The sequence below is a fragment of the Punica granatum genome, chromosome 2, assembly GCF_007655135.1.
Source record: "Punica granatum isolate Tunisia-2019 chromosome 2, ASM765513v2, whole genome shotgun sequence".
Classification (NCBI taxonomy): domain Eukaryota; kingdom Viridiplantae; phylum Streptophyta; class Magnoliopsida; order Myrtales; family Lythraceae; genus Punica; species Punica granatum.
Genome location: NC_045128.1, coordinates 15,185,292 through 15,209,676, shown reverse-complemented (window position 1 = coordinate 15,209,676; position 24,385 = coordinate 15,185,292). Strand labels below are relative to the sequence as shown.

Genomic DNA, 24,385 nt, shown 5'->3' with positions numbered 1-24,385 from the left:
GAGTATCGAATGTCAAATCTGAGACAATTATCAAAACATGTGATTTTTTTTGTTACAAAGTAAAATTTAGGACAAAACTTAAACATTTTACTTTAGGTTTTTTTTTGTAATTTACCCTATTTTATAAAATTTATTAAGTATTTTTATTGATAAACTCTTAATTTTTATTCATTTATTATTAATTTAGTCATAATGAATCCTAATTATATATATTTCACATATATATATATATATGCAAATTTGACCACAAAACAATAAATAAGGTCATAAAGGTAAATATTGTAATACCATAGGGTTTAAAATGTAAATCTCTATCTAAACACTTGATTATGTATCTACAAAAATGGGTCAATATATCGATGAGAGATTTTACTTAATAAAATTTTATGAGGCTAATATTGATTTTTATAATTAATTAAATAAAGTTTAATATAATTTTTAATATTTCATAATTCCTTAAAATTATGAAAATTTATTCATTAATGAAATGACAATGAGTAATTGAAGCCCTTCATTAATATTTCGTTGTATATATTTTCTTTAATTACAATAATGATAATAATTTTATTATTTATTTTCTATACAACAGACTAATTTATTGAGAAATTTACAATAATGAGAATACCTTTTGAAATTTACTAATATTTCAAAGTCCTTGCAACACACGGGTTCAATAACATTGTATATTAAAATTATTATGTATTTTTATTTATAATCTCTTAACCTTTATGCAATTATTATTAGTTTAGTCATATTTAATCCTAATTATATATTTACAATTATGCAACTATTTATTACATTATATTCAACTTAATATATGTAGATATAGTTATAAAAATAGATTAACATTTCTATCCTTATGATATTACAACATTACCTTTATGAACCTATCAATTGTCTTCTAGTCAAGTTTATATACATGCTACTTATTTGCCTATGCTTTGCACTGGTTAATTAGATAAAATTTGTCATGCAAGGCCAAATTAATAGGCTTTTTACTAACACAAGTTGATTTTAAGTAATTTGGTGCTTAATCCCTTTAAGTAAGGTAGTGGATGCTAGTCTTATGATTTGCAAAAATCATGATGGAGAGAGCTTTATCATTTAGTGGGTTGATATTTTGCACACCTAAATATACTGGATATGTTGGACTTTAGGATATCAGATGTACATAACCAATAAAAATTTGTATACTTAAATTAAATAAAAGTAAAAAAAATTAAAAATTAGAAAAGATAGGGAAGGATCGGGGCCTATGAATGGGGAAAATCATTCTAGTCTTCTTCATAGACTGATGGAGTAATTTTCATTGTCCAGAGTATAACTAAAATCATGGTTGTTAGAATCGCGATTCGAATCGTAGAATCTTACGATTCTACGATTTAAGGGGTGGTTACCGATTCCAATTCCATGGCATGAATCGGGAAGGTAGAATCGTGACTGAATCACGATTCGAATCGCAGAATCGTAGAATAAGACCGATTCTACGATTCTAGTTTCAACCCAAAGTCATATGCCTCCTCCCCCCTCATTTCTCTCATTATGCAACAGTATTACTTATCGGTTCTCTTATTTTATGAAAAGTTTGAAACTTGTCTCCCGACTGTAAGTGATAGGGACTTGGAAAGTTTCTGGAATTGCTTCGAATTGAGTTCCGGCCAATTCCTAATTGCCGTATGGTTTGAGATGATTTAGACTGAAATTTTTTCGACTTTTTTAGGTGCAAAGATGACTCCAAGAAGGAATGACCAAGAAGAAGTTAGGGAGAAAAAGCAACTTCGCCTATAGAATCCGTGACCACGGTACTATATCAATTTTCATTTGAGGTTTATCACCGAAAAAAAAAATTCATTTGAGGTTGTTATAGTGAGAACGCTCTCTTGTGAAAACTAAGCACCATTTGATTTTGACGAACGAAATAGGAAGCAACAAGATTTATCATTTGATGTTTACTTCTACTATTTCTGACATGGGATTTGGTGTGTGTGTGTATATATATATGCTATTTTTTTAATTATAGGTAGAATCTTACGATTCACGATTCGATTCTACGATTCACAATTCCACGACCCTCGATCGATTCTAGGTAGAATCACGATTCTGACAACCTTGACTAAAATTAATAAAAAACTATTTATGGGTAAAAATTACGAGTTCCCCACTAATAGGAGATAATTTAGGCTTGGTTTGGGAGTGTGTTGATGATGAAGAAGTACTGAAACAAAATTATTGAAAAATAAATGTTGATTCCAGAATAAGTTAAAGTGTTTGAAATAAACTAATTTAAAATTACTGAAAGTAATAAAGACAATTATTTAATAAGCAGAAGCAAATTTCATAAGCACATATTAACCTGTTTGAAAAAAAATCACATTTGTAATAACAATTTTGACTTAAACTGTGGTTTCAAAACTCTCATCAAATACCAAATCTGCTTAAAATTATAAGGAAAAGTGATTATGCAACTTCTTATCGCACTCCTAAACGAACTCTTAGATTTTTCAAAAAATTGTTTCAATTAATTTTCATTTGCTATAAAAGCAAACATTTCTTAATTTGAACTTTTAATATTTGTTATTAGAAAATCATTATCGCAATATAATAGGCCTTAAATGGCCCACTAATTTTAGCATATGAATTTTACTTATAGTAGGGTTTGAAGTTCACTAAAAACATCTTCTCTTCATAGCCAAGTGTACCCAAGCGTGAATCGATCTCACTCTATAGAATGGTACAACCTTGTGTTTCGCCGAAAAATAAAGACATTTCTAACGTCATAAATAAGAAGAAACAACTTAAGTTGGTGACAAGTTGAAATAGGCTTTCTCCTAATGTGGGTTGGTTTATGGTAATTTGGCGCTAGATTTCTTTAAATAAGGTCTCGCGGGCTAGTTTTGTGATTATGAAAAATCACAATGGAAGTTTTATCATTTAGTGGGATGACCTCGCATGTACCTAGATTAATAAGATTTGTCCTTGGGATATTAAGTGTGCATAACCTAAAAAAGAGTTTGTACACCTTAATTAAATAAATTAGAAAAGTTAAGAGAAAAAAAGAGGAGGGTGGACCCGACGAGTGAGGAAAACCACCTACTCTCCCTCATAGAAAAAAGAAAAAGAAAGAAATGGGGGGCTCCACGAGGGGTAAAAGCACCCTATGGACCAATTTTAATTGTTTATATATATATATAATTAATATAATATAATAATTATATATTATGTAATTTTTCTGTATTAATCTCATGTGCCTTGTCTGTATCAAAAAAAGGAAGGATTAAAAAAAATAATCAATTCTATAGGAAAAAGCATAAAAAATAAAAAGCGGAAGGACCAAAAAATGAAAGTTGTCATCGTCACAGACCTATTTTAATGTTTTACTATAAATTTTCAATCGGAAACTAATTATGAAATATCATCGATCATTGATACAAACATGTACAGCAGAATAAGAAAAAGGGATAGAATCATCCGACACAAAAATTATGAAATGAATTAATTTATTTCTTTTTATATTCGAAAATAGACCGATCGTATTTATCTGAAAATACGAGGACTAGGAAAAGATATTCGATCGTTTTTTTTTTCTGGATAACTCAAGTGAATTCCATTAAGAAATGAACATTAGCTATATGGAGATCTAAAGTTCCCAAGCGGATACATATGGAGGAGGTAACAGAGAAACAAGATGAAGAGCATAATAGAACAAAAACGGGAAAAGAGATGAAAACTATATCCAAGCTATAAATTCTTGAGCTCCGCTAATTCCAGATTTAGCAAGCCAGTCCGAGGTTGAATTTCCTTCTCTAAGAGAATATTGATACCTGACGGAGCTGAAAGATGGATGTTTGTGAAAATTTCCTTGTATTTCCAAGAAAAGTCAGCGCTCTTGTTAATTCATCAAATTACATTCAGTGAATCAGAACCAAATAAATTTGAATTATCGGCAGTTAGTTGGAGAGCTTTTCTTACTGCAAGCAACTTAGCAAGATTGGACTCGATGATACATATAATGAAGAGCATATGGAGGAAGTAATAGAGAAACAAGATGAAGAGCCTAATAGAATAGAAAAGGGAAAAGAGATGAAAACTACATCCAAGCTATAAATTCTTGGGGTTCGCTGATTCAGATTTAGCAAGTCAGTCCACTGTTGAATTTCCATCTCAAGGAGAATATTGATACCTAACGAAACTGAGAGATGGATGTCTGTGAAATTTTCCTTTTATTTTCAAGAAAAGCCAGCGCTCTTGTTAATCTATCAAATTACACCCAGTGAATCATATTCAATAATTAGATTGGAACCAAATAAATTTGGATTACCGGTAGGTAGTTGGAGAGCTTTTCTTACTGCAAGCAACTCAGCAAGATTGGACTCGATGATACTAGATGGAGTAGCAAAGAGATAGATAAAGTTACCCGCTGGATCGCGAAGAAAAGTTCCCATTCTTGAGGGTCCCGGCTTCCTGAGTAATGAGCCATAGCGTTCCATTTTAGCCACCTCGAAGGAGGAGCTGTCCAAGAGATTGGGGGTCTAGATCTTCTTGAATTCGTCTATTTATGAATACCATTAGAAGAACGAAACAAATCCACTGCAGAGTACGGAAAGTCTTCATATATGGCCTTCATCCAAGTTGATAATCGAAGGAAAATGACTTCAATTAAATCATCAAGAGGGAACTTTGCCGCTGAAGATCGACTCATTTCTTGCCAACCAAATTGACCAAATTACTGCAAAGAACAAAATGTGCTAGAATTTCTTCTAAAACTTCCCTGTAACTAAAAGTGATCACTGATGAAAGAAAGCCAAGAGATCGCTCGGAACACACCAAGAACTACCCCACCAAGGCAACAACCAGCCTAATACATTCTATGAAAATTCACAGAACAAAAATAAATGATTAACATCTTCAGAAGGGTGATCGCAAAAGGAGCAACCAACCTAATCCGAGGCAAGAATACCTTTTTTCAATGAAACCTCTTTTGTGTTGATTTTCCCTTGAAAAGCCAACCACACAAAGAACTCGACTTTTGGAGGAGCTAAACCTTGCAAACAACTGAATAAGAAGCCTCAGGGCAACAACAGATGTAATATCCAAGGTTCTTCGAGCAGATTTTACAGAAAACGCCATCTGAATAGGCTTTCAGATCAGCTTGTCCGACAAAATTTCTTTGTAACTTGCTGAAAGAAAGGACAACTAATAAATTTATGAGCGAATCCTCTTCCAAGCTAGAGAGCGATCTTCTCCAATAAAAGCTCCAATTCCAGTTTATATCCTCCCAAAAACCCATCTCTCGAATGAAAGCATCCTTGTGAAGATTGTTGGAGTAGAGCCTTGGAAATTTGGAAGAGAGTGGTTCATTCCCGACCAAAATATCGTGCCAAAACCTGGTTTTAGCAGCATCCCCAGCCGAGATAAAGAAACTTGAGAGGAGAATTTTTTTACCAGACTGTCGACAAAACATACTTTGAAGTAGGGGCGGAGCCAAAATTTTCATTCAGGGAGGGCAAACTCATACTTTTGAGGCAAAATTTAAAAAATTCAAAGTTCAGGAGGGGCAAAATACTAATTTTACATAAAAGCTCATAATTGTGGGGTAAAATTTAAAAAATTCAAAGGTCAGAGGGATAATTGCCCCCCTAACAGTACATTGTCTCCGCCCCTGCTTTGAAGGTCCAGCTAATTCATTAACGCTTGCAAATAGAATCCAGGAAGAGAGAGAGAGGTTATGAATATTACAACCAACATGCTTCCACATAGAGTTTTCCTCATTTCCAAATCTCCATATCCATTTGGACAATAGAGCCTTATTTTTATTTGCAATCGAGCTGAGCCCAACACCCCCCAAATCTTTTGGGAGTTGAGTTCTATCCCATTTAATAAGGCACATTTTCCTCGTATCCAAACTGCCACTCCAAAAAAGAATCCTGAAGACACTTTCGAGTTTCTTCGGTACAGTTGATCGATGTTCTTCAGTAGGGTTAACCCGTTTGCATTTATATAATAAAGTTCAATATTAAGATAAGTTGTGGCGGTCATAAAATAAAATTTTCTTTAAAAATAATAGTATAAGATCTGCACTTAGAATCGTCTTATTAGAATTTCTTGCTGTCATCTTTCTCTTTACATGCGAATGGTTGTTCGAAGGCTCTTCGATGGGACAAACTCATCGGAATCTTTGCTCGATTGACTTGGGATTTGGTGGCAATCTTAAATAAGACAATTCCAAGACATATTCGTTTTCCACATATAAATCCGAAGAGACACAGAAGAGACATTAAACCAATTCTTCTTGATTCAATTGTTTGGCGTTTATTTTTTTTTAAATAATATTTTGAATTAAAGTATTATGAATGATGAAAATTCATACCGGAAGAGATTTATTTTTTAGTGAGTAGACTTGACTTGATTTTAAATTAATCGAGTTTGTTGAATTTTTGAACATCAGATCATGCACTTAAGGGAAAATAACACCACAAAATATGAAATTTTACTGTGTTTTACTCTGCAATGAAAAATAAAATAATTTTATGATACAACACGATTTTTTACTGCACAGTATGATGTCAATATTCCCAAAAAAATGGACGAAATATTGATATGATAACTTTTTGAGGATACTTTTACAAAAAAGGCAACTTGAGGGAACTAAAATAAATTAAATAATATAAAATTATTAACAAAAAAAAAAGGCTAGGCAAGGTTGGCTCGGGAAGGGGCTTAGGGGCCCTCCTATTGACCACCCACCCCTCGATTAGAGTTGTGTCGGCCGACCACTCCAATTAGGAGGTGGGTGGTCAATGGGGGAGCCTCCCTTTCGGAGCCAGCCTTGCCGTGCGTTTTCTTTTTTTCTTTTTAAATAAATTTATATTACTTAATTTATTTTAGGTCCATCAAGTTGCCTTTTCAGTAAAAATACTCCTGAGCCGGCATTCAATCTTTTTTTTTTATGGAATACTGACTATGTGTTATGTGATGAAAAAAATTTGATGTTGTGTTGTGTAATTATTTCATTTTATCCTATAATGTGAAATACAATAAAATTTCGTGTTGTTTGGCATTATTTTTTTTTTTTTAAAAAAACAGAGACCCGGGAGACGATGCTCTATCCAAGTCAACATTTGCGGGCTCAGCGAAAGAATGACGCCATATTATAGAAAGTGACGATGACCGCCAAAAGCATGCAGCTGCTTTCAATCTGTTTTTAGTCATCATGATGCCCAATTGATCATGCTGAACGCAACACGCACGCTAGGTCAATCACAACCGAAGACAATGTTACGATATTTAAAGTAAGATCTAATAATTATGCCGGTGACTCGGAAAACTTCGATTTCTGTGGGAACTAAATATGATTGTATACTTCACACAGATGCTGTGAAAACTTTGAATTACACTGTATCCGATAATATTATTATTAATTTTACATGGTATCGAATCGTATGTTCAAAATATGACGTACACCTTACGCCTCTCATTTTATAAATTTCATGCGACGGGCCTTTGAGATCATTTTAGTCCATGCACGATGGAGAGATACAACATCGAAAAGTTTATAAATTTTTGAATTGGATTTGAACAAATCACTTAGTGGGATCACCTTTCTCTTTCCTTTTTTTAAAATTTTTTTTTTTACAATTGCACAATTTTTATTTAATTCAAGTAGAATTATTTTATTTCGGTGTGCACCATACGATATCTGGGCATCCAATAGGTCGAATTAATCTAAATTCGAGCAAGGCGACTCATTAAGAGATAAAACTCACTCGATCGTGATTTTTTTTCAATTACAAGACATGCACTTCGGACCTTGCTTAATTGAGTAGAGATATCCAAAAGTCTAATAGGTCTAATTAGTCTAGGTTCGAGCAAGGTTAGCCCACTAAATGATAAAACTCTCCCGATCGACTTTTTTTTTTTTTTTTTTTCTATTTACAATACTCGTACTCGAGACTTTGTATAATTGGGATCAAGCGCTCATCACCTAAAATCAATCCATGTTGGTAAAAAACCAATTTCAATTTATCACTAATTTAAGTATTTTTTTTAATTGTGACGTTATATGGGTCCTTATTTTTTGGTGAAATACAATGTTATACTACCCTACACCAACCTATTGACTGAGATTGATTGTCGTTTGGATATACTTGGTTGTGACCACAAGAAACTTTTAATAAATTTTGAACCTTTGTTGTAAGTAAAATTTGTCTACTTAAAAATCAGCGGGTTATTTAAGACCTATCATAAATTTTTAATTTGAAATATTAAAAATTGAACTTAAGATTAATTTGGAGAAATATTGACTTTTATACCATATGAGAATTAATTAGTGCAATCTTTTGGAAAATTTGAACAAATAATAAATAATTTATAAATTTTATGGATGAGTGATTTTATAATTAGTTTCAGTTATATGTTGGTTATTATACAGTCTATTATGATGAATAAAAAATTTAAAGAAAATTTTTTCCAACCAGCCGCATCATGCGGGGTACACCCTAGTATATCATTAAGGCTTCGTCAGCATGACAATAATCGTAGTTCAAATTCTCCGATAAAACAACATCTTGAATAATATAACAACAAGAGAATTTATCACTATAATTGACTAAAAATAACACAATTGTAATTCTCAATGTTAAATAAGAGAATTTATTTGGATTACAAGAAATATTCATGGGCCTTGTTCAAGGAAAGTTAAACAAGAGATTTTTTGTCAGTTACAATAGAGATATATAAATTTAATATAATAAAATAGAAATTGTAATAATTGATAAAGAAGCACAAATAATCTCAAAAGTATCTAACTTAATATCCCTTAATTACGAGACAAAGCGTGCGCATTATATCCTCTTTGATTATTACTAAGTGAAATACTTATATATATATATATATATATATATATATAGTATTAGAAAAGGAGAAGGGACTCCTTTGTCTAGTTTTTTATTTCTCATTTTACTCTTATAGTTTATATTATATTATTAAGGGACCATTAAATTAAAAGACAATCGTAAATTGATACAAAAAGTTACCCACTTTTTCACTTTTGTCTTTACCTCCCTCCTCTATTATTCTATCTCCTCACCAAATGAATCAACCGTGGCTGTGGTCTATTTTTTTCATTTTAATACTAGTCATAAGTCCGCGCATTTTACAAACTTTTGCAAATTAAATTTTTGAATTTCTACATAAAATATGCTATTAGACTTTTGTCATAAAATTCCATTAAAATTATGAAAGTATCTCATAATAATTATTTTCCTTATAAATGTGATGTAATAAACGTAACTTATGCTTTAAAAACGTTCAATCATCTTTCGAGAGTGGTAGGTCCAGAAGTTTCAAATTGTGCGTGCTTTCATGTAATTCATATAAATGTTTTTCTTTTTTTGGATAGGCATGAATAATAATAATAATAATAATAATAATAATAACAATAATAATAATAGTACATATTTAATATAGAGACTCAGATGTGTTTGGTTTTAGAGTTAAGTAGAGCTGAGTTTTAATTTTAATTGGGTTGTAATGATTATGTTGTTGAATTATGAGAAAAAATATAAAAAAGTAATGAATATTCGAGAGAATTTAATATTAAAAATTGAATTGAATGATTAAAAAATTGAAAAAAAATAAAAAAATAATAATTATGTTGTTAATTTTTATTGTGTAATGAATAAAATTAGAATTAAAATTTTAAAAATTAACAAAAAAAATCAAACGCGTTGAAAAAGACTTTTAATCTTACGTTGAGGATTTTCCTAGAAGGATTATGTGGCTAATCCTCACCCTCGATTCCCCTCCATCCAAACAAAGTCGTAACCGTGTCCCGACGAATACTATGGTTTCTCTTATTAAAGTAGGCCCTTGTAAGTTACAGTTTTTCCCCAGTTGACTAATCAAACAATTTTGAATAAAAAGTGAGCACCGTGCATTGACTCGATCATCCTCCAAGATCAACCCAAACAAATCTCCCAATAAAAATAAAAAGACAAACCGGGACACAGGCAGGCAGAGGCAGTGGCACACGGAGCAATACAGATGAGCAAGTGACCAACCGACAGCAGCTGCGAAGCCAGCCATTAGCCAATCTCTCTCTCTCTCTCTCTGGGCACTCACCCCAAAACGCCGTCCTCTCAGTCATCTCTCACTGTCCCCTGCTTCCAAGTCCAATAATCTGCATCCCTCCATTCATCTCTTACCCCATCAAATCCCAATCTGACAGTGTGTGTGTGTGTGAGACACACATGGGACACCACAGCAACAGCAGCGGCAACGGCAACGGCAACGCCTCCACTGATGGGGTCGTCAACAGCCCGCGTTTCAAGGGCCCAATGACCCGCCGGGCACACTCCTTCAAGCGGGACTCAAACACTGCCACCAACGGTAATGCCGCCTCCGGCGGCTTACTGGGTACCCACCACGAGATCGATCTCCAGATCAACTCCCCGAGGTCCGAGGCCGGCCACCACGGTACTATTAGGGAGAGAGTTGGGGTGAAGGCCTTGCTGAGGAAGCCCGCGATCGGATCCGCGGTGGTGGATTTGGGGCTTGCTGGGCTCAGGGAGCGGAAGAGGCAGCTGGGTCAGTGGATGTTCTTCTTCTTCTGCGGGGTCTGCTTGTTCCTCGGCGTTCTCAAGTTCTGTGCTTATGGGTGGTTCGGATCCGCCATCGAAAGCGCTCACTCGGTTCAGGTGTGTTGTCTGCTAGTCTAGTTTGTGTCTGGTTCAAGCTCAATCCAGTTATGCTGAATGTCGATGGAGTAATGTTGGCTGATCTTGTTTTGTCTTGTCTTTATGCCGTCTTCGGTATCAACGAGTGCACCGTTTTACCTGGGATTGATCAGATTGACAATGACCTCTTGCCCACTTTCTTCTTTGGGTAGATTAGATTCTCCGGAAAAGTGACGTTGGTTGAGTTTGTATTGAACAACGGATAGCATATTCAAACTTAGGCAAGTCGGGCTTAGTACAGCGGGTTTAGTCCAGCTTGTAGAAGGCGTATGATCCGGTGCTGTTTCGTCAATTTTTATGATATTAGAAGTTCCAGCAATATCGGGTGAGATGTCGTCGCCGTGGTGTTATCAGCATTTTCGTGTTTGAAGTAGTTATCTTTGGTGCAAGATTTTGGTGTATAAAGGGATTGGAAATTTAGCATTAAGGTGGGACTCGATTCTGATGGGTCGACTTTGTGAATTTGCCCAAGATAGAAAAATCATGTTTTTTCTGTTTAGCTGTCTATTATGCTGTTGCATTATAATAATTGTAACTGAAATTATTCTGTTGTTTTCCCTCTTAGGGTCTATCAAAATCATCCCTCCATCATGTACATCAGATTGGCCAAAGCTCACGTCATGATGGGATCAGGGAAGGAGAAGACGAAGTCGAAAGGACCTTGATTATGGTATCATCAGGTGTTGTTGGTCATGAAAATAGCGTCGTTGAAGTAAGTATTTAGCTCTCTTTGCATGCTTCTTCCCAAATAATAACATCAAAAACTGAGAACGTTTCGTTACGCATATCAAGGAGAAAGTCTTTATTGTTCAACCTTGGATTCGTTTCCTGATCAAATTCAGACATGCGTGCACGTGATGATTGGATTGTTTGTTTTCTTGATGTGAAATTTACTTCATGTTCAGTATTCAGGCATCTGGTCCAAGCCGAACAGTGATAATTTCAGCCAATGCATCAATCGCCCGAGAAGTCACAAGAGTACGAGAATCCGACAGATTTAGTTGAGATTCTGTTTAGCTATGGAAAGCTGGGGAAAATGTTTTTTTGTGGTTCTCCAATTTGTCCATTTCAAGCATAGAAAATGAGATTTGAGTTTGATGGCAGAGCTTGTCAGATTTCTGTTTTCTTGTTAAAAGACGTAGAAAATAAGCAAAAACAAGTGCAATTGTAAAACTCTCCCAGTATTCCAGAAACCAAATGGACCCTTTGGTCTCCTTCTTGTGCTTGTTATATTATGATAAAGATCTCTTTCATGTCTCATGTCCTTTACCTCTTGCTTTCTTTGGCAGAGCTCGATGCCAAGACAAATGGCTACATCCTTATTAATGCAAATGGTGGCTTGAATCAGATGAGATTTGGGGTCCGACTGTCGTGTAACTCATCTTTTCTATGGGCTCTTCTCATTTTCATACCAGCAAAATCATCTGATTTTTTATACTGGTTAGAGTGCAGATCTGCGACATGGTCGCCATTGCTAAGGTCATGAAGGCAACACTAGTTCTTCCTGAGCTGGATCACACCTCTTATTGGGCCGATGATAGGTAGGTCTGCTAATCCTTTCCTTAAATCTGAAAGTTAAGGGTTCTAGGAATCTCGTAAAATGCACCATTTTGAACTTAATTTGACTCTTTCTTTTTTCTTCTTTTTGTCTGTTCTGCAGTGCCTTTAAAGATCTTTTTGATTGGCGACATTTCATCGAGGCTCTGAAGGATGACGTCCACATAGTTGAGGCTCTACCTTCTGACTTTGCTGAAATTGAACCTTTCAATAAAACGCCAATATCCTGGTCAAAGGTTAGACTGCCCTTTTTCCCCCCTTTTTCTTCTCTTTTAGTTTTAATGGATGGAGGTTTTCGCAACTAAATATGCTTCGAGTTGACTGAAGTTTTCTGTAGTTTAATTTGGAGAAAATGGTGCATTTGGGAGAGACGGATCGCACCATCTATTAAATTCTAGAACTTCATATGAAATGTTGTTCCAAAAAGAAAATCTTCATAGGAAATAGTTTAGGGTGCTTGTTATATGATTTAAAGAGAACTGTTAGTGTTCGTGGTTTAATCTGGCAAAATTAGATCAATTCTGGTCTAGTTTCATCTGGTATATCATATGCCGATTTAGTGCCAGATTGTGTTTCATGATGGCCTTTTTTTTTTCCCTTGGCATGATATGGTAATGGTAACATGTTAAAAATGTAAGGAAGTAATTGCAAGGAGGGCTAGTAATCATGAAAATATATTACATAGTACTGGGAGATTTATGCTCATTGAGGATATGATCGAGATTTATGCTAGGAGGTTTATATATCTTGATTTCGTAATCCCTTGACTCATCGCATTTTTCAGGTCAGTTACTACAAGATTGAGGTGCTGCCACTCTTAAAGCAGCATAAGGTGCTATATTTCACTCATGCTGATTCTCGGCTTGCTAATAATGGCATCCCCCCTTCTATACAAAAGTTGAGGTGTCGTGCGAATTATCAAGCACTGAGATATGCCACTCCAATTGAAGAACTGGCGAACACCTTGGTTTCTCGGATGAGGCATAATGGAAGCCCTTATCTCGCTCTCCACTTAAGGCAAGTCATATTTCCGATTTTTCATCACTTCTATAATTTGATAATTGCCCACGCTCTTTTCCTCCCTTTTCCTTGTTTCTTACATAAAATGAGGAAGAAAAATCTTCCGTATTGAGTGTGATCCATAATAAATAGTTTCGATAACCAGACTGAACTCACTGCCCACAAGTTTCGGATAAAACACTTTGACGAAGCAAATTGGTGACGAGAGGACACCAATAATGTGGAATATCCTCAAGAGTACGGAGGGAAAAACTACAGGGGACAATGACAAGGATCAACTACGTAGATAGTAGACACTGTATAGACACGTCTCTGAGTATACTGACTGTAATTTGAACACTAAACTATCTCTATAGGAACTCACATTTTGTCTCACAACCATTATCTGATTTATTAAAATCAACATGCCAAAAGAAACGTACAACCAATTGCTGAATGCTTCTGTCCTTCATACTCTGCGGAGCATAAATCTTTTCTCATAAACAAATTCCTCCCAGCCCTCACTAAATCCCACACATACACACTCTGAGGACTCTCATTCTCCCTGGTGTGGTGTTTATATAGGTTATCTGAAGCTTCTCTAGCTTTATTTAATTGAAGAATGTGCAAATTAGTAGACCCCATGCCCTGAGCCCTTATCCCCTGCCAATTTTAGTGAAGGAGATAAGGTTGACGCCGTTTTTTTCCCCATCAATCACGCAAGTGGGTGGGATTAGAGTATATGGTCTCTCGGTCTCCCATGCCAAAAATCTCGCCCCTCTGGCCACACTGGAGGAGATTCTTCACTAGCCTCCTCAACTGGAGTCAGTTACATCCTATTCTCCAATCACTGCTATTATCAGTGATATCTTCTGTGTGTTTCGTCTTCCATGGTACTTGATGTCCTCGCTCAAGTTCATTGCACACTGACTGTAGCAAAAATACCCTATATTCCTCACTCTTGTAGTCATTCTTGAAGAATTCTCTTTAACCGTGAATAGTTAAGCCTTCCCTTGCTACCCAAACTGCTTGATAACTCCCCCTACCATGAGTGGCACCCCCTGCAAAAGCAAATTAATACCCTGAAGTAGCTTATTGTCAAGATCACTTACCATAACCACATTAATAGATCCTTCAGGAATTGGCTTTCTGCCTTTAAAATGCAAATGCCTCCTCAAGAGCCTCTCATGACACTCACATCGAGTGTCACTTTCAATTTTCTATTGAAATAAACTGCAAGCAAGCCTCCATTTATAGACCACGAACAAAATCTCCTATCCATGATGCTCCACAACTTAAGCTTCCAAGCTCTGTTAATTTTCCCATTCTTTAATCAAACAATGTTTCCTTCTTGAAGCATTGCACGACTTCTATAAATAAAGGTGTTCTTGCTGTCTGCCAGTAGACCAAAACATACAGAGAACAATAAGCAGCAGCTCCATTAATGGGGTGAGAGAGTTTGTGAGAATTTATACTCCACAGAAAGTACTAAATAGTTCTGCAATGATTGAGGATATTTTTGGGGGCGTGCTGTATATTATTCACTTCGAATAATATACCAGGTCTCTAAGCAGAGCGAGTGATCAGTCCCTACCGTTCAATCACTGTTGGTCCGTAATGAGATCAGTATCTGTGTAACTATACGATTACACGGTGCCGAGTGGACCACGTTGTATTTCTCTCAGCACTCCGACGGTTTTCTGCATTAAATCTTAGTGTGTTCTCTCATAATCATTTTATTCCAGCAATATCAGGAATTCCAAGAATTCTTTTTATATGCTCTTTCCAATTCTCAACTCTTGTAATCTTGTGGGTGGTGTCTGGGGCCCAACACAGTTTTTAAAAAAGGATTGGGTACTAAATCAGTGTGATAGTTGTAGTCTGATAGGCATTCAAATTCTAGCTAGTATCACGTCAAAGCTCATGGAGAATATTTCAAACCATAAATTTGATCAAGCTTAGGAAAATTTCTAAGGTGTGAAAATCGATCTGCTGCAGAATTAGCTGGTTAAATGGGTTTCATTTGCGTATTTCTTTTCTCCAAGAACTATAGACATGTGAGACCCACTAAATTTTGACTTTGACAGTATGTTATCATTTTAATTTTAATTTTGTTGTCTTGCAGGTATGAGAAGGATATGCTCGCATTCACAGGCTGCAGTCATGGATTGTCGGCTGAGGAAGATGAAGAATTAAAAGGAATGAGGTATGAGGTAGCTCACTGGAAGGAGAAGGAGATCAATGCAACCGAGAGAAGGTTACTTGGTGGGTGCCCACTGACCCCTAGAGAGACTTCTCTTTTACTCAAAGGTCTTGGCTTCCCGTCGGACACAAAAATTTATTTAGTGGCAGGTGAAGCATATGGCAATGGAAGTATGCAATATTTGAGGGACAATTTCCCGAGCATTTTCTCTCATTCCACTCTGTCAAGTGAGGAGGAGCTCGCGCCTTTTAGGAATCACCAAAACATGCTCGCTGGTATAGACTACACTGTGGCCCTTCAAAGTACTGTCTTTCTCTACACCTATGATGGCAACATGGCAAAGGCAGTTCAGGGTCATCGGCGGTTTGAGAATTTCAAGAAAACCATCAATCCTGACAGGTATATATGTGGTTCACGCCCTTACATATTGCAGATACTTTGCATGGATTGATTTAGTTACTTAGTTGGGTCAGACAACTACACCATTGCCCGGTAAACTTACTTTAGGACAAATTGCCCCCTAAAGTGTTGATAAGCCTCGTCAGCTTCAGCACGTTTTTCTTTTTCGGTTATAATGGAGGTCCATGGGCCTAGTAGGCGACGGAGGAAAGCAAATAAAGGGGCACGGGTGTCCTACTAGCGAAGGTCAAACCTGGGACCTCTTGGTTCCAAGTTGATTACTTGTGCCACTGCACTAAGTTCTCTTCCTCCCCTATAATACCATTTTATCAATATTGATGTTCCTAAAGCCATCACTTAAATCCCCATTTACATCTTTCAGAAAATGCTCTCATCTTGACCAGATTTGCTATCTCTAATGACACGAGCAAGGTGGAGCCTAGCCTCCCAGAAGCTTTCTAATGTCCCTCTCAGGCTTGCCAAGCTGGATTTTGGCTTGTCAAGGCCAAGAATGGGACTGGCATGGCCAAGAGGGGTCTTTACAGGGCAAATCCGGCCTTGCGAGTCTGAGCTCAGCCTCATTGAGTGTAGAGATCTTTGTAGGATCGTTGTAGAGGTCCAAATCTGGTCTAGCTATGGTTGGTGTCAGGTCAGGGGTTGAGAGTAAGGATAATTCAGAAGGCATATAAGAAGTTGAAGAAATTCTTCCGGAATAACCATTAGGCCTGTTTTTTTATGAAGAAAATTAGATGGGAGGAGAGGTCATCCGTTACTGAAGTTTCGAGGATGATTTGCTTCGAACGAAAGTTTTGGAGGCAAACCATGCTGCCGACATCTAATTATTGGTTTACCTTTTAGATTTTCATATGTTAACATGTACTTTAATTTGTAATGCAGGATGAACTTTGTTAAACTTGTGGACGACTTTGATGAAGGTAAGATCTCATGGAAGAAGTTCAGTTCCAAGGTGAAGAAGCTCCACAGTGACCGAATGGGGGGGCCATACATGAGGGAGCCTGGAGAGTTTCCAAAGCTTGAGGAGAGTTTCTATGCCAATCCACTGCCAGGATGCATCTGCGAAGCAAGTAGGAGAAAATAGAGGCTGAAAAGAAAGAGCCCGAGTTCCTATTTTCTATGCGTGGCCCTGAGAGGAAAGATCAACTTGCAGCTGCAGTTGTCTTGGTTCAGTGTTCAGGCCAGGGCACATAACTAACAGCAGGAAGAAGAGTTTCCACATGGCGTGGTCGGAACATTGCAAAGTAGACGGTGATAATGGCAAGACAGTCACACAGCTTCATAAATATTCATATTGATTCGAAGACACGTGAAATGATTATTTGTTACCAAAAGAAAAGAGTTAAAATAGGGCTTCAATTATTTTGGAGGAGGGGCAATTGTACTCCATGCCCTTGGACATGGATAAAAGAATGTCATTTGTTCTGTATCAACCAATACAATGTAATGTAAACACATATTTATGTATAACAGAAGTTCGACATTTTTGATGGGATCAAAATGTTTTCTGATCTATGGAACCTTGCGATGTTTCTGGACCTACAAATACCATCTTCAAGCTCTCTCTACGCAGACTATAAAGTCTCACTTGCAGATCCAATAAGCTTCTATACCCGATATGTCCAGACAACTTCGAAGGTTGATCTTGGTGGTTAGCAGGACCCACCATCTAATACACTGATATGCAAAAATCTGACTTTAATGTCACATTAGATACGAAGAAATGAAAGCGAATTATGGGAAGTGGAAAGTATTACGCAGGATGGTTGAATTTTGCATGTCAACATAAATCAGCCTTTGGGAGTGCTGATAAGCAAGCCAAGTTGCTGCCTATTTAATAGCAAAGAAAGACGAAGTGATTCGGTTCGATTCGATTGTACACCTAGAATCTGTAAATGAAGTGCAGGAAGAACTACAATAATGAATGATATAATTCTGTGGATTTACACTTGAGTTAATCAGAAGAGCGAAACTAAATTGCACCCAGAGAAATAATTTTTATGCCCACGAAGATCAACCCCAGAAAAAAGAAAAAAAAAAAAGCAAGAAATGAGAGGAGAAGAAAGCAGAACGGGCAAACTGAAGTTCACAAAAATGGCAATCTATTATGTTCAGATCAGGAAACAAAAGGCAGAAAAGCGAAACACAAAACTATGGGAAACCGGGAATTCCCCAGAACTACAACTGCAAAATAGATTCGACGAGATCATAAAGAGGTGCTAGCTCCTCCTTGTTGATCAAACGGAATTCCTGCATAAAAATAGAATCATGGCGTGTAAGTTTTTGCTTTGGAAATCTTCCAGGAGCTCACATAAAAGACACAGATAAATGGGATAGAAGAAAGATAATAAACTGTGAAAGTACATTCTAAGAGCCCGGAAAGGGAAGCAACAAAGCTACCTCCTATTCCTATTCCATAACAAAATGTGAAGTTTCGGCATTTTTTGCTGTCTAAGAAGTTGATCATTAAAAAACTGGTTTCCAAAATCAGTATATAAAACGTCTTTAAAACTCGTCTGTAAAGTCTTTGGCGGGAGGAAGGCATTTTCTGCTCACTGGAAAAGATTTCCTGATTTTCCTTTTTTTGGGTCTTCTTGAAAGCTGGGAAAATTAGGATCAAAATGCCTTAAATATCACTTTACATGACATGTTGGATAGTGAAACTCTAGTTTAAATCTAGCATAACTTTCTTGTCATTGTGTTTCACCGTTTCTTCAAGAAAAGAAAAACGGAACAATATTTGCAGCTTATTATGTTCGACTTCTGATGGAAATTCTGGTTTTTACTTAGAAAAATGAGAGCAACGTCAAAAGTAGATGATATTCTTCTCCCCGATGAAGATCGCTCAACACTTGAAACTCAAAAGTATGACAAGAAGATTTTCTTACCCAAGTGAAGAGAACGAAATGCTTGAAGCAAGTGTTTAGATGAGCTTCCTCTTTGAGACTCACAATCTTCTGGAAATGAGAGTGATATATGTGAGCATACACTCGGAACAACCGCTTAAAGATCGTCTTCACAACATCCTTGAAATTGCTTGGGAATGGTGCTCCTGGAATTATCATGCAACATTTGATGAGTACTTGAATATTTCTCATTAGAAAAGATCAACAATGATAAATACCACTTTGAGGAATGATAATGATTTATTTTCTTTTCACCTAATTTTTGAGGGAAAACTGACTCATCATCTAGTTGTGCTTCGATCCAGTCCATCAAGTATTCGACATATTTTGGGGCAGACACCTCTATTGGTTTCTTAATTGTAACTCCATCAGCCCATCTGTACTCGTATCTGCATCGATCAATTCAGGAGTCAGTTTATGAATTCTACCTGCGATAAAGCACGTGTTTGGGTCATCAAAGATAATAGGAGGATGCAACAGCTGTGCTCCTTTTCCCCCTTAACTTCATAGTTCTCCGAGAAATGCAAAATAGAAAACTGAAACATTTTTAAGTCAAAGGTTGTATCCAATTGAAGTAAATCATGATTCTGCTGTGGGTATTTATGGCTGTACGAACGTTTAGGACCCATTTGTTTCTTTGCTCAAACATGTCTGAGCTCGATGAATCAAAGCCAAAATGGGGGTCGACAACAGGAGGAGGAAAATTTCTTACTTTGCTCCAGCGGACATCGTAGGACAATTAGTTGGGGTGCAAAATTCCGTCAGAGTTCCATACAAGATGTTGACTTGATTGAAGAAATCCACGGCTGTGACAAAAGAACATGAACAAGTAAGAAATACCTCTAAACATGAACATCATATTCCACATCTCATGCTTTTTGTGTATTAGTTCTGTTCGAGAGAGGCGCTTCATCGGGGATTTGAAGTTAATAGAGTTATGGGGAAGTGTAAAATCTCTTACTGTTTACGGCCAACCACTCATTAATATCTTCTCCCGGAGGGAGTCGTACGGCTTCTCTGAGGTTTCCGCTGCCCAGTGTGGCATCAATGTGTTTTTGAAGTTGAGCGCCCTGCAATTTTAAACGCCAATAAATAAAAATAAGATGCGAAGTTCCCCTGGGGACATATTGAGAGCCTTAGATGACAACACCGACCTTACTTCCGGAGGGAGCACTCTTTTTAGGCCGAAATGTCTTCTGGTTTCTGTAGAAGTTTCAATTGTTTGGAATGTAAGAGACAGAAATAAAGGTTTGCACTGTGGAGACATCGATAATGATCACACGAGGCAAGATTTATTCGTCTGATCACTTAATAAATCAACAAGCTTGCGACGAATTTGTGGCCAAACTGTTCGTACAACACTTTATCAAGACCATACATATGTGACAATAAGGCATTGAATTATTTCATTGGGATGCTCGACTTGACCTTATCAATATGAATTTCACATCGCGCCCAAGAGCACCTATCGTAACTTTACACGCAAGTCACCTGCATAATTTAAAATCGCGCATCCAGCTGATAGAAAGAGCTCCGTCCAATGATTCTAGCGCCACTAAAGCTCTATGGGAATCAACTGTTACTGATCAAAGTTGTCCAAACATATCAAAAGACAGGAATCTACCCCCTCGTGTATTAATAAAGCCCTGGTAGCTAGCTAGTCATTATGGTTCCGAACATAGACACGCAAAACCAAAAGCCATAACATAGAAAAGGTAAATCAATCCAGAGCTCTAACGAACGTCGACGTATAATCAAGAATCATGATTGCATACCGAAACAGAGATAACCCAGGAGAAATAAACAGGGGAATTGGAACAGAGCCGAAGAATTCGTCAGAACATACGACTGAAACAATGATCATACGAGAAACAAATGGGGGGGGCAAAAAGGGTACCTGCTTCCAAGACCGAACAGACTCATGATGGTATAGGAAGATCAGTCGGGAGGGAATGAGGGAAGGAATCTCAGAGCGCACGATATCGAAGGAGAGGAGGAAGAAGAAGAAGAAGAAAGAACAGAGAAGACCCAACAAAAAGGAAATAAAAAAACTTTTTTTTTTTTTGGGAAATGAAACCAAATTGGAATATATACCCCAAAAAGACCAGACAGAGGGAGGAAGGATTGATTCATGAATTTTCATATGACAGGCTGTCATGGCATGAGATTGAGAGTGGTCAGAGTGAGAGAGAGAGAAATCCTCTCTCTGTTTTCCCTCTTGGCCACAGCCAAGCCAGCACCACCCCCAGCTATTTTTCAATCCTTTTTCTCCTTTTATTTATTTATTTACTTATTTTTTCCCGGGTGTTAGTCCTTTTTCCCATATATAAATGAATGAACATGCACATGCATATTTTACACACACACACACACACATATATATATATATTATATATCCCTCCTACCTGCTGAACTGGCTTCATCCTGTACATCATATATAAGTTCACACCATATCAAACATATGTGTACACATATGGAATATTAAATAGGGCCTACAATTGGAAATAGGTAAGTGCCACTCTTATCCAGTTATCGCTATCGAAACCCGCACATTACGTCCCGGCGTCCTCGACAATCACGTGCTAGCTAGAACATTTAGGATCTCTTATACCCCTCATGCATTTATTCCGGCCTGATCCATTAACTCTCCCCAGCTTGCAGTAGCCAGCAAAATATCCAGTTGGGTTCTGATGTCCTCATGTCACCATTAGGTTCGCTTTGTGCTATAGTATTGCACATTACGCAAAAATAGTTCGCCGGGACACTATTAGCAGATGCAGAAATTATGCGTTCTGGGTGAAAATTGCGAAGATCAATATTGTTAGCACTGATCTGACCCATTGTATACCGAGATCTTGATGTCATGTGCAATTTTAGTATTAATGCTTTTTCAACATCCAGAAATACCTATAATTCATTCAAATTCTGTTGCATAAAATAGATCAATTCACCAATTGCACCGTCCTATAATTGCACTGTATGTTCTTTTTTCTCCTGAATCTCTCTTTTACCCCGGCCGGGATGATTCAACAATTTCTTGGGCGTGCATTGTTTCCCAAGGGACGAGTGGGCATTCCTTAGGATGATACTGGTGAAACCGATTGCAGCATCCGTGGCACGGTAGTAAACTTCAAATATCTTCTCATTTTTTGCTATAAACACTTTTCAATGTGTAATATCGGGTGTCTAGAAACTTAACTCGCCTAATATATTCTAAGATTTCGCTGTGATATCTTTCATAGCGAATTATATGGTATTTAAAAATTCGACAAGTCTCGATTAATTTAGATTCAAGTGAAATCGGCCAAATAAGCAACACACTCTTCAAATCGTGAATTTCCTCGATTCTCATTATTCCAATAAAATAAAAAAAGAAACATCGAACCCCTCAACCGGCCTGGCTTGATTTTTGATTGTGACATCGCAACTCCTATTCATTATGTTCATGCTTATGTGAAACTGATTCATGATGCCCAGAGTGGAGTCCCATGCCAAGTGGCAATGACCAAGTGGGGAGAGAGGAGGAAGGCTGGCTAGCCAGGCAAGAGTCAACAGTGAGCCAGAGGGTCTGACAGAGGGAATATAGAATTAGGAAATTTCTAGAAACAGAGGTCAACATAAAAAAAAAAAAAATATATATATATATATATATCATATAAGTTCATATAGATGAGAAATGATGAGCTGTATATTTCTTTGTCTTTGGATTTTAATCATTGGGGATTTGGGGATAAGACAAAAGAAAGTGTTGTTGGCATTGGAAAGGGGAGTTTTTACCCAAACAAGACTTAATTATTTTTCGCAATAGATTTTTTTAAAAATTATTTTTCATAATGGATTTATATTATTCTTTTAATTATTCTTCTAGTCCTACAACTTTTGATTTGTTTAATCTAAATCCATTTTAAAAAACCTATTTTATTATTATGACTCTTTCTCAAATAAATTTTTTTTTGGTAATTATTTTACAAATAATTTTTTTAATAGATTTCTCTCATCAATTTAAATTTTATAAGAAATTGCTAAAGATTTCTCTTAAAACTTTTAAGAGTTATGTTAAGCGGAGTATGTGAGCTATAAAATATATATGATTAATAGGAATATTGGAAAAATTCTAATTATAAATTCTTTAAAATGCCATTAAGATTTTCACTTAGAGAACTCAATATTTTAAAAATAATTTCAAAACTATAGGAATAAAGCAATAGAGAATAGTTTTAGTTAGTACATGCATGACTTAGAACATATTTATTGTAAATTTGGTGTATTTTTCACTATGTATAACGATTATGTGAAGATTGTACATCTCAATTATGATAATTTTATATATTGTTATGACTCTTTTTAAGGGAAGAAATTTTAATTCTGGAGCATCTCTTAGGTTTACTATAATTAGACTTCCTATCAACTACTTTGCAATTGTCAATATATATTCCCGTAAATTCAGAAAAAATATATTCTAGTAATTCATTTTACTCTACATAAAGACATTTTGACTACCTAGTTTCCTATACTTTTAATTTAATAAATCTTTAATAAAATTCTAACATGTATTTTTTAATTTCATCCATAAGCCTTTTATTTTAAGGTATTTTGAAAGTAAATCTGTAAATAATTCATTCACGATAATAATTAAATTAGGCTTTTTGTAAATGAATTTAAAAGAAACGAATCAATAAATTATAGGGACTAAAAAAATAATAAAGAAATTGATATAAATCTATTTTGAAAAATAATTTTTGAGGAAGTCTACTAATCAGCAAAAACTCTGGGAAAAAGAGATGGAGACGTATTCTTCTTCTTCTCCCTTAAGGAAATGCACAGTTGGCACCTGTGGATTGATGATAATGAAAGATAGGAGAGTCTAGAGTGTGGGCCCATATATTGCACGCATTCTGACTTCTGTAGCTGTATGTATTAATTAATCACTATAAATAAACAATTCCCTCTTTTCTCATAATATTTTATTACTATTACTTTTATGTTATACATGCTATTGCCATTCCCTCACATTTTATTTGTGATACGGTTCCCAACGCCCGGATCGGACAAGGACAAGGGTCAAAGGAAAGCTTTTAAGAGGAAAAATCCCCCTAATTTTTCCAAGGATAAAATCACATGGATCCGGTGCGCTTCGGCGCCCCAATTCACCCAAAAAAAAAAAAACAACACTAATGGATCCGGATTAAAGGTAACACTTCGGCTAAGTAGCGACCTACGATGACGAGGATTATGCAGTCCTTTTAACTGAGAAAAATTAAGGAGTCGTTTAGATTCAGAGTTCATTAATTTTAATTTTAATTTTAACTTTAACTCAATACACTACACAACAAAAATACACATTTCCCAATTCAAAAATTTTAACTTTAACTTTAACTCAACACACTACACAACAAAAATACACGTTTCCCAAGTCAAATTTATAATCACATATTATTTATCTTTTTTCACCATCAAAATTAAAATCAAAATCAAAATAACTTTAATTCTGAATCAAACGGCCCCTAAGTGATCCTACTTTGATTTTCCCACTTTTTTCTTATTTCTATTGGGGTCTAGTGATCCTCCCTACG

General features: G+C 36.1%; 2 protein-coding genes across 3 annotated transcripts; one reads left to right on the top strand and one right to left on the bottom strand.

Annotated features, from left to right (window-relative positions):
• The first annotated feature begins 9,949 nt into the window (after positions 1-9,949).
• LOC116195564 (O-fucosyltransferase 35) lies at positions 9,950-17,419 on the top strand. The gene is made up of 9 exons (XM_031524824.1): positions 9,950-10,694; positions 11,299-11,445; positions 11,639-11,711; positions 12,023-12,093; positions 12,186-12,274; positions 12,394-12,526; positions 13,075-13,307; positions 15,415-15,891; positions 16,789-17,419. Exons 1-9 carry the CDS (start codon positions 10,248-10,250, stop codon positions 16,988-16,990), a joined length of 1,872 nt encoding a protein of 623 aa, XP_031380684.1. The 5' UTR covers positions 9,950-10,247; the 3' UTR covers positions 16,991-17,419.
• A 377-nt stretch (positions 17,420-17,796) lies between these two features.
• Positions 17,797-21,050, bottom strand: LOC116195565 (MOB kinase activator-like 1A). Of its 2 annotated transcripts, none has more exons than XM_031524826.1 (7): positions 20,710-21,050; positions 19,967-20,015; positions 19,774-19,882; positions 19,525-19,618; positions 19,068-19,201; positions 18,795-18,958; positions 17,797-18,156 (listed from the first exon to the last, which is right to left on the bottom strand). In XM_031524826.1, exons 1-7 carry the CDS (start codon positions 20,733-20,735, stop codon positions 18,085-18,087), a joined length of 648 nt encoding a protein of 215 aa, XP_031380686.1. In that variant the 5' UTR covers positions 20,736-21,050; the 3' UTR covers positions 17,797-18,084. The 2 variants fall into 2 exon arrangements, with proteins under 2 accessions (XP_031380686.1, XP_031380685.1); XM_031524825.1 differs by lacking the exon at positions 20,710-21,050 and adding an exon at positions 20,588-20,703.
• Positions 21,051-24,385: the final 3,335 nt, after the last annotated feature.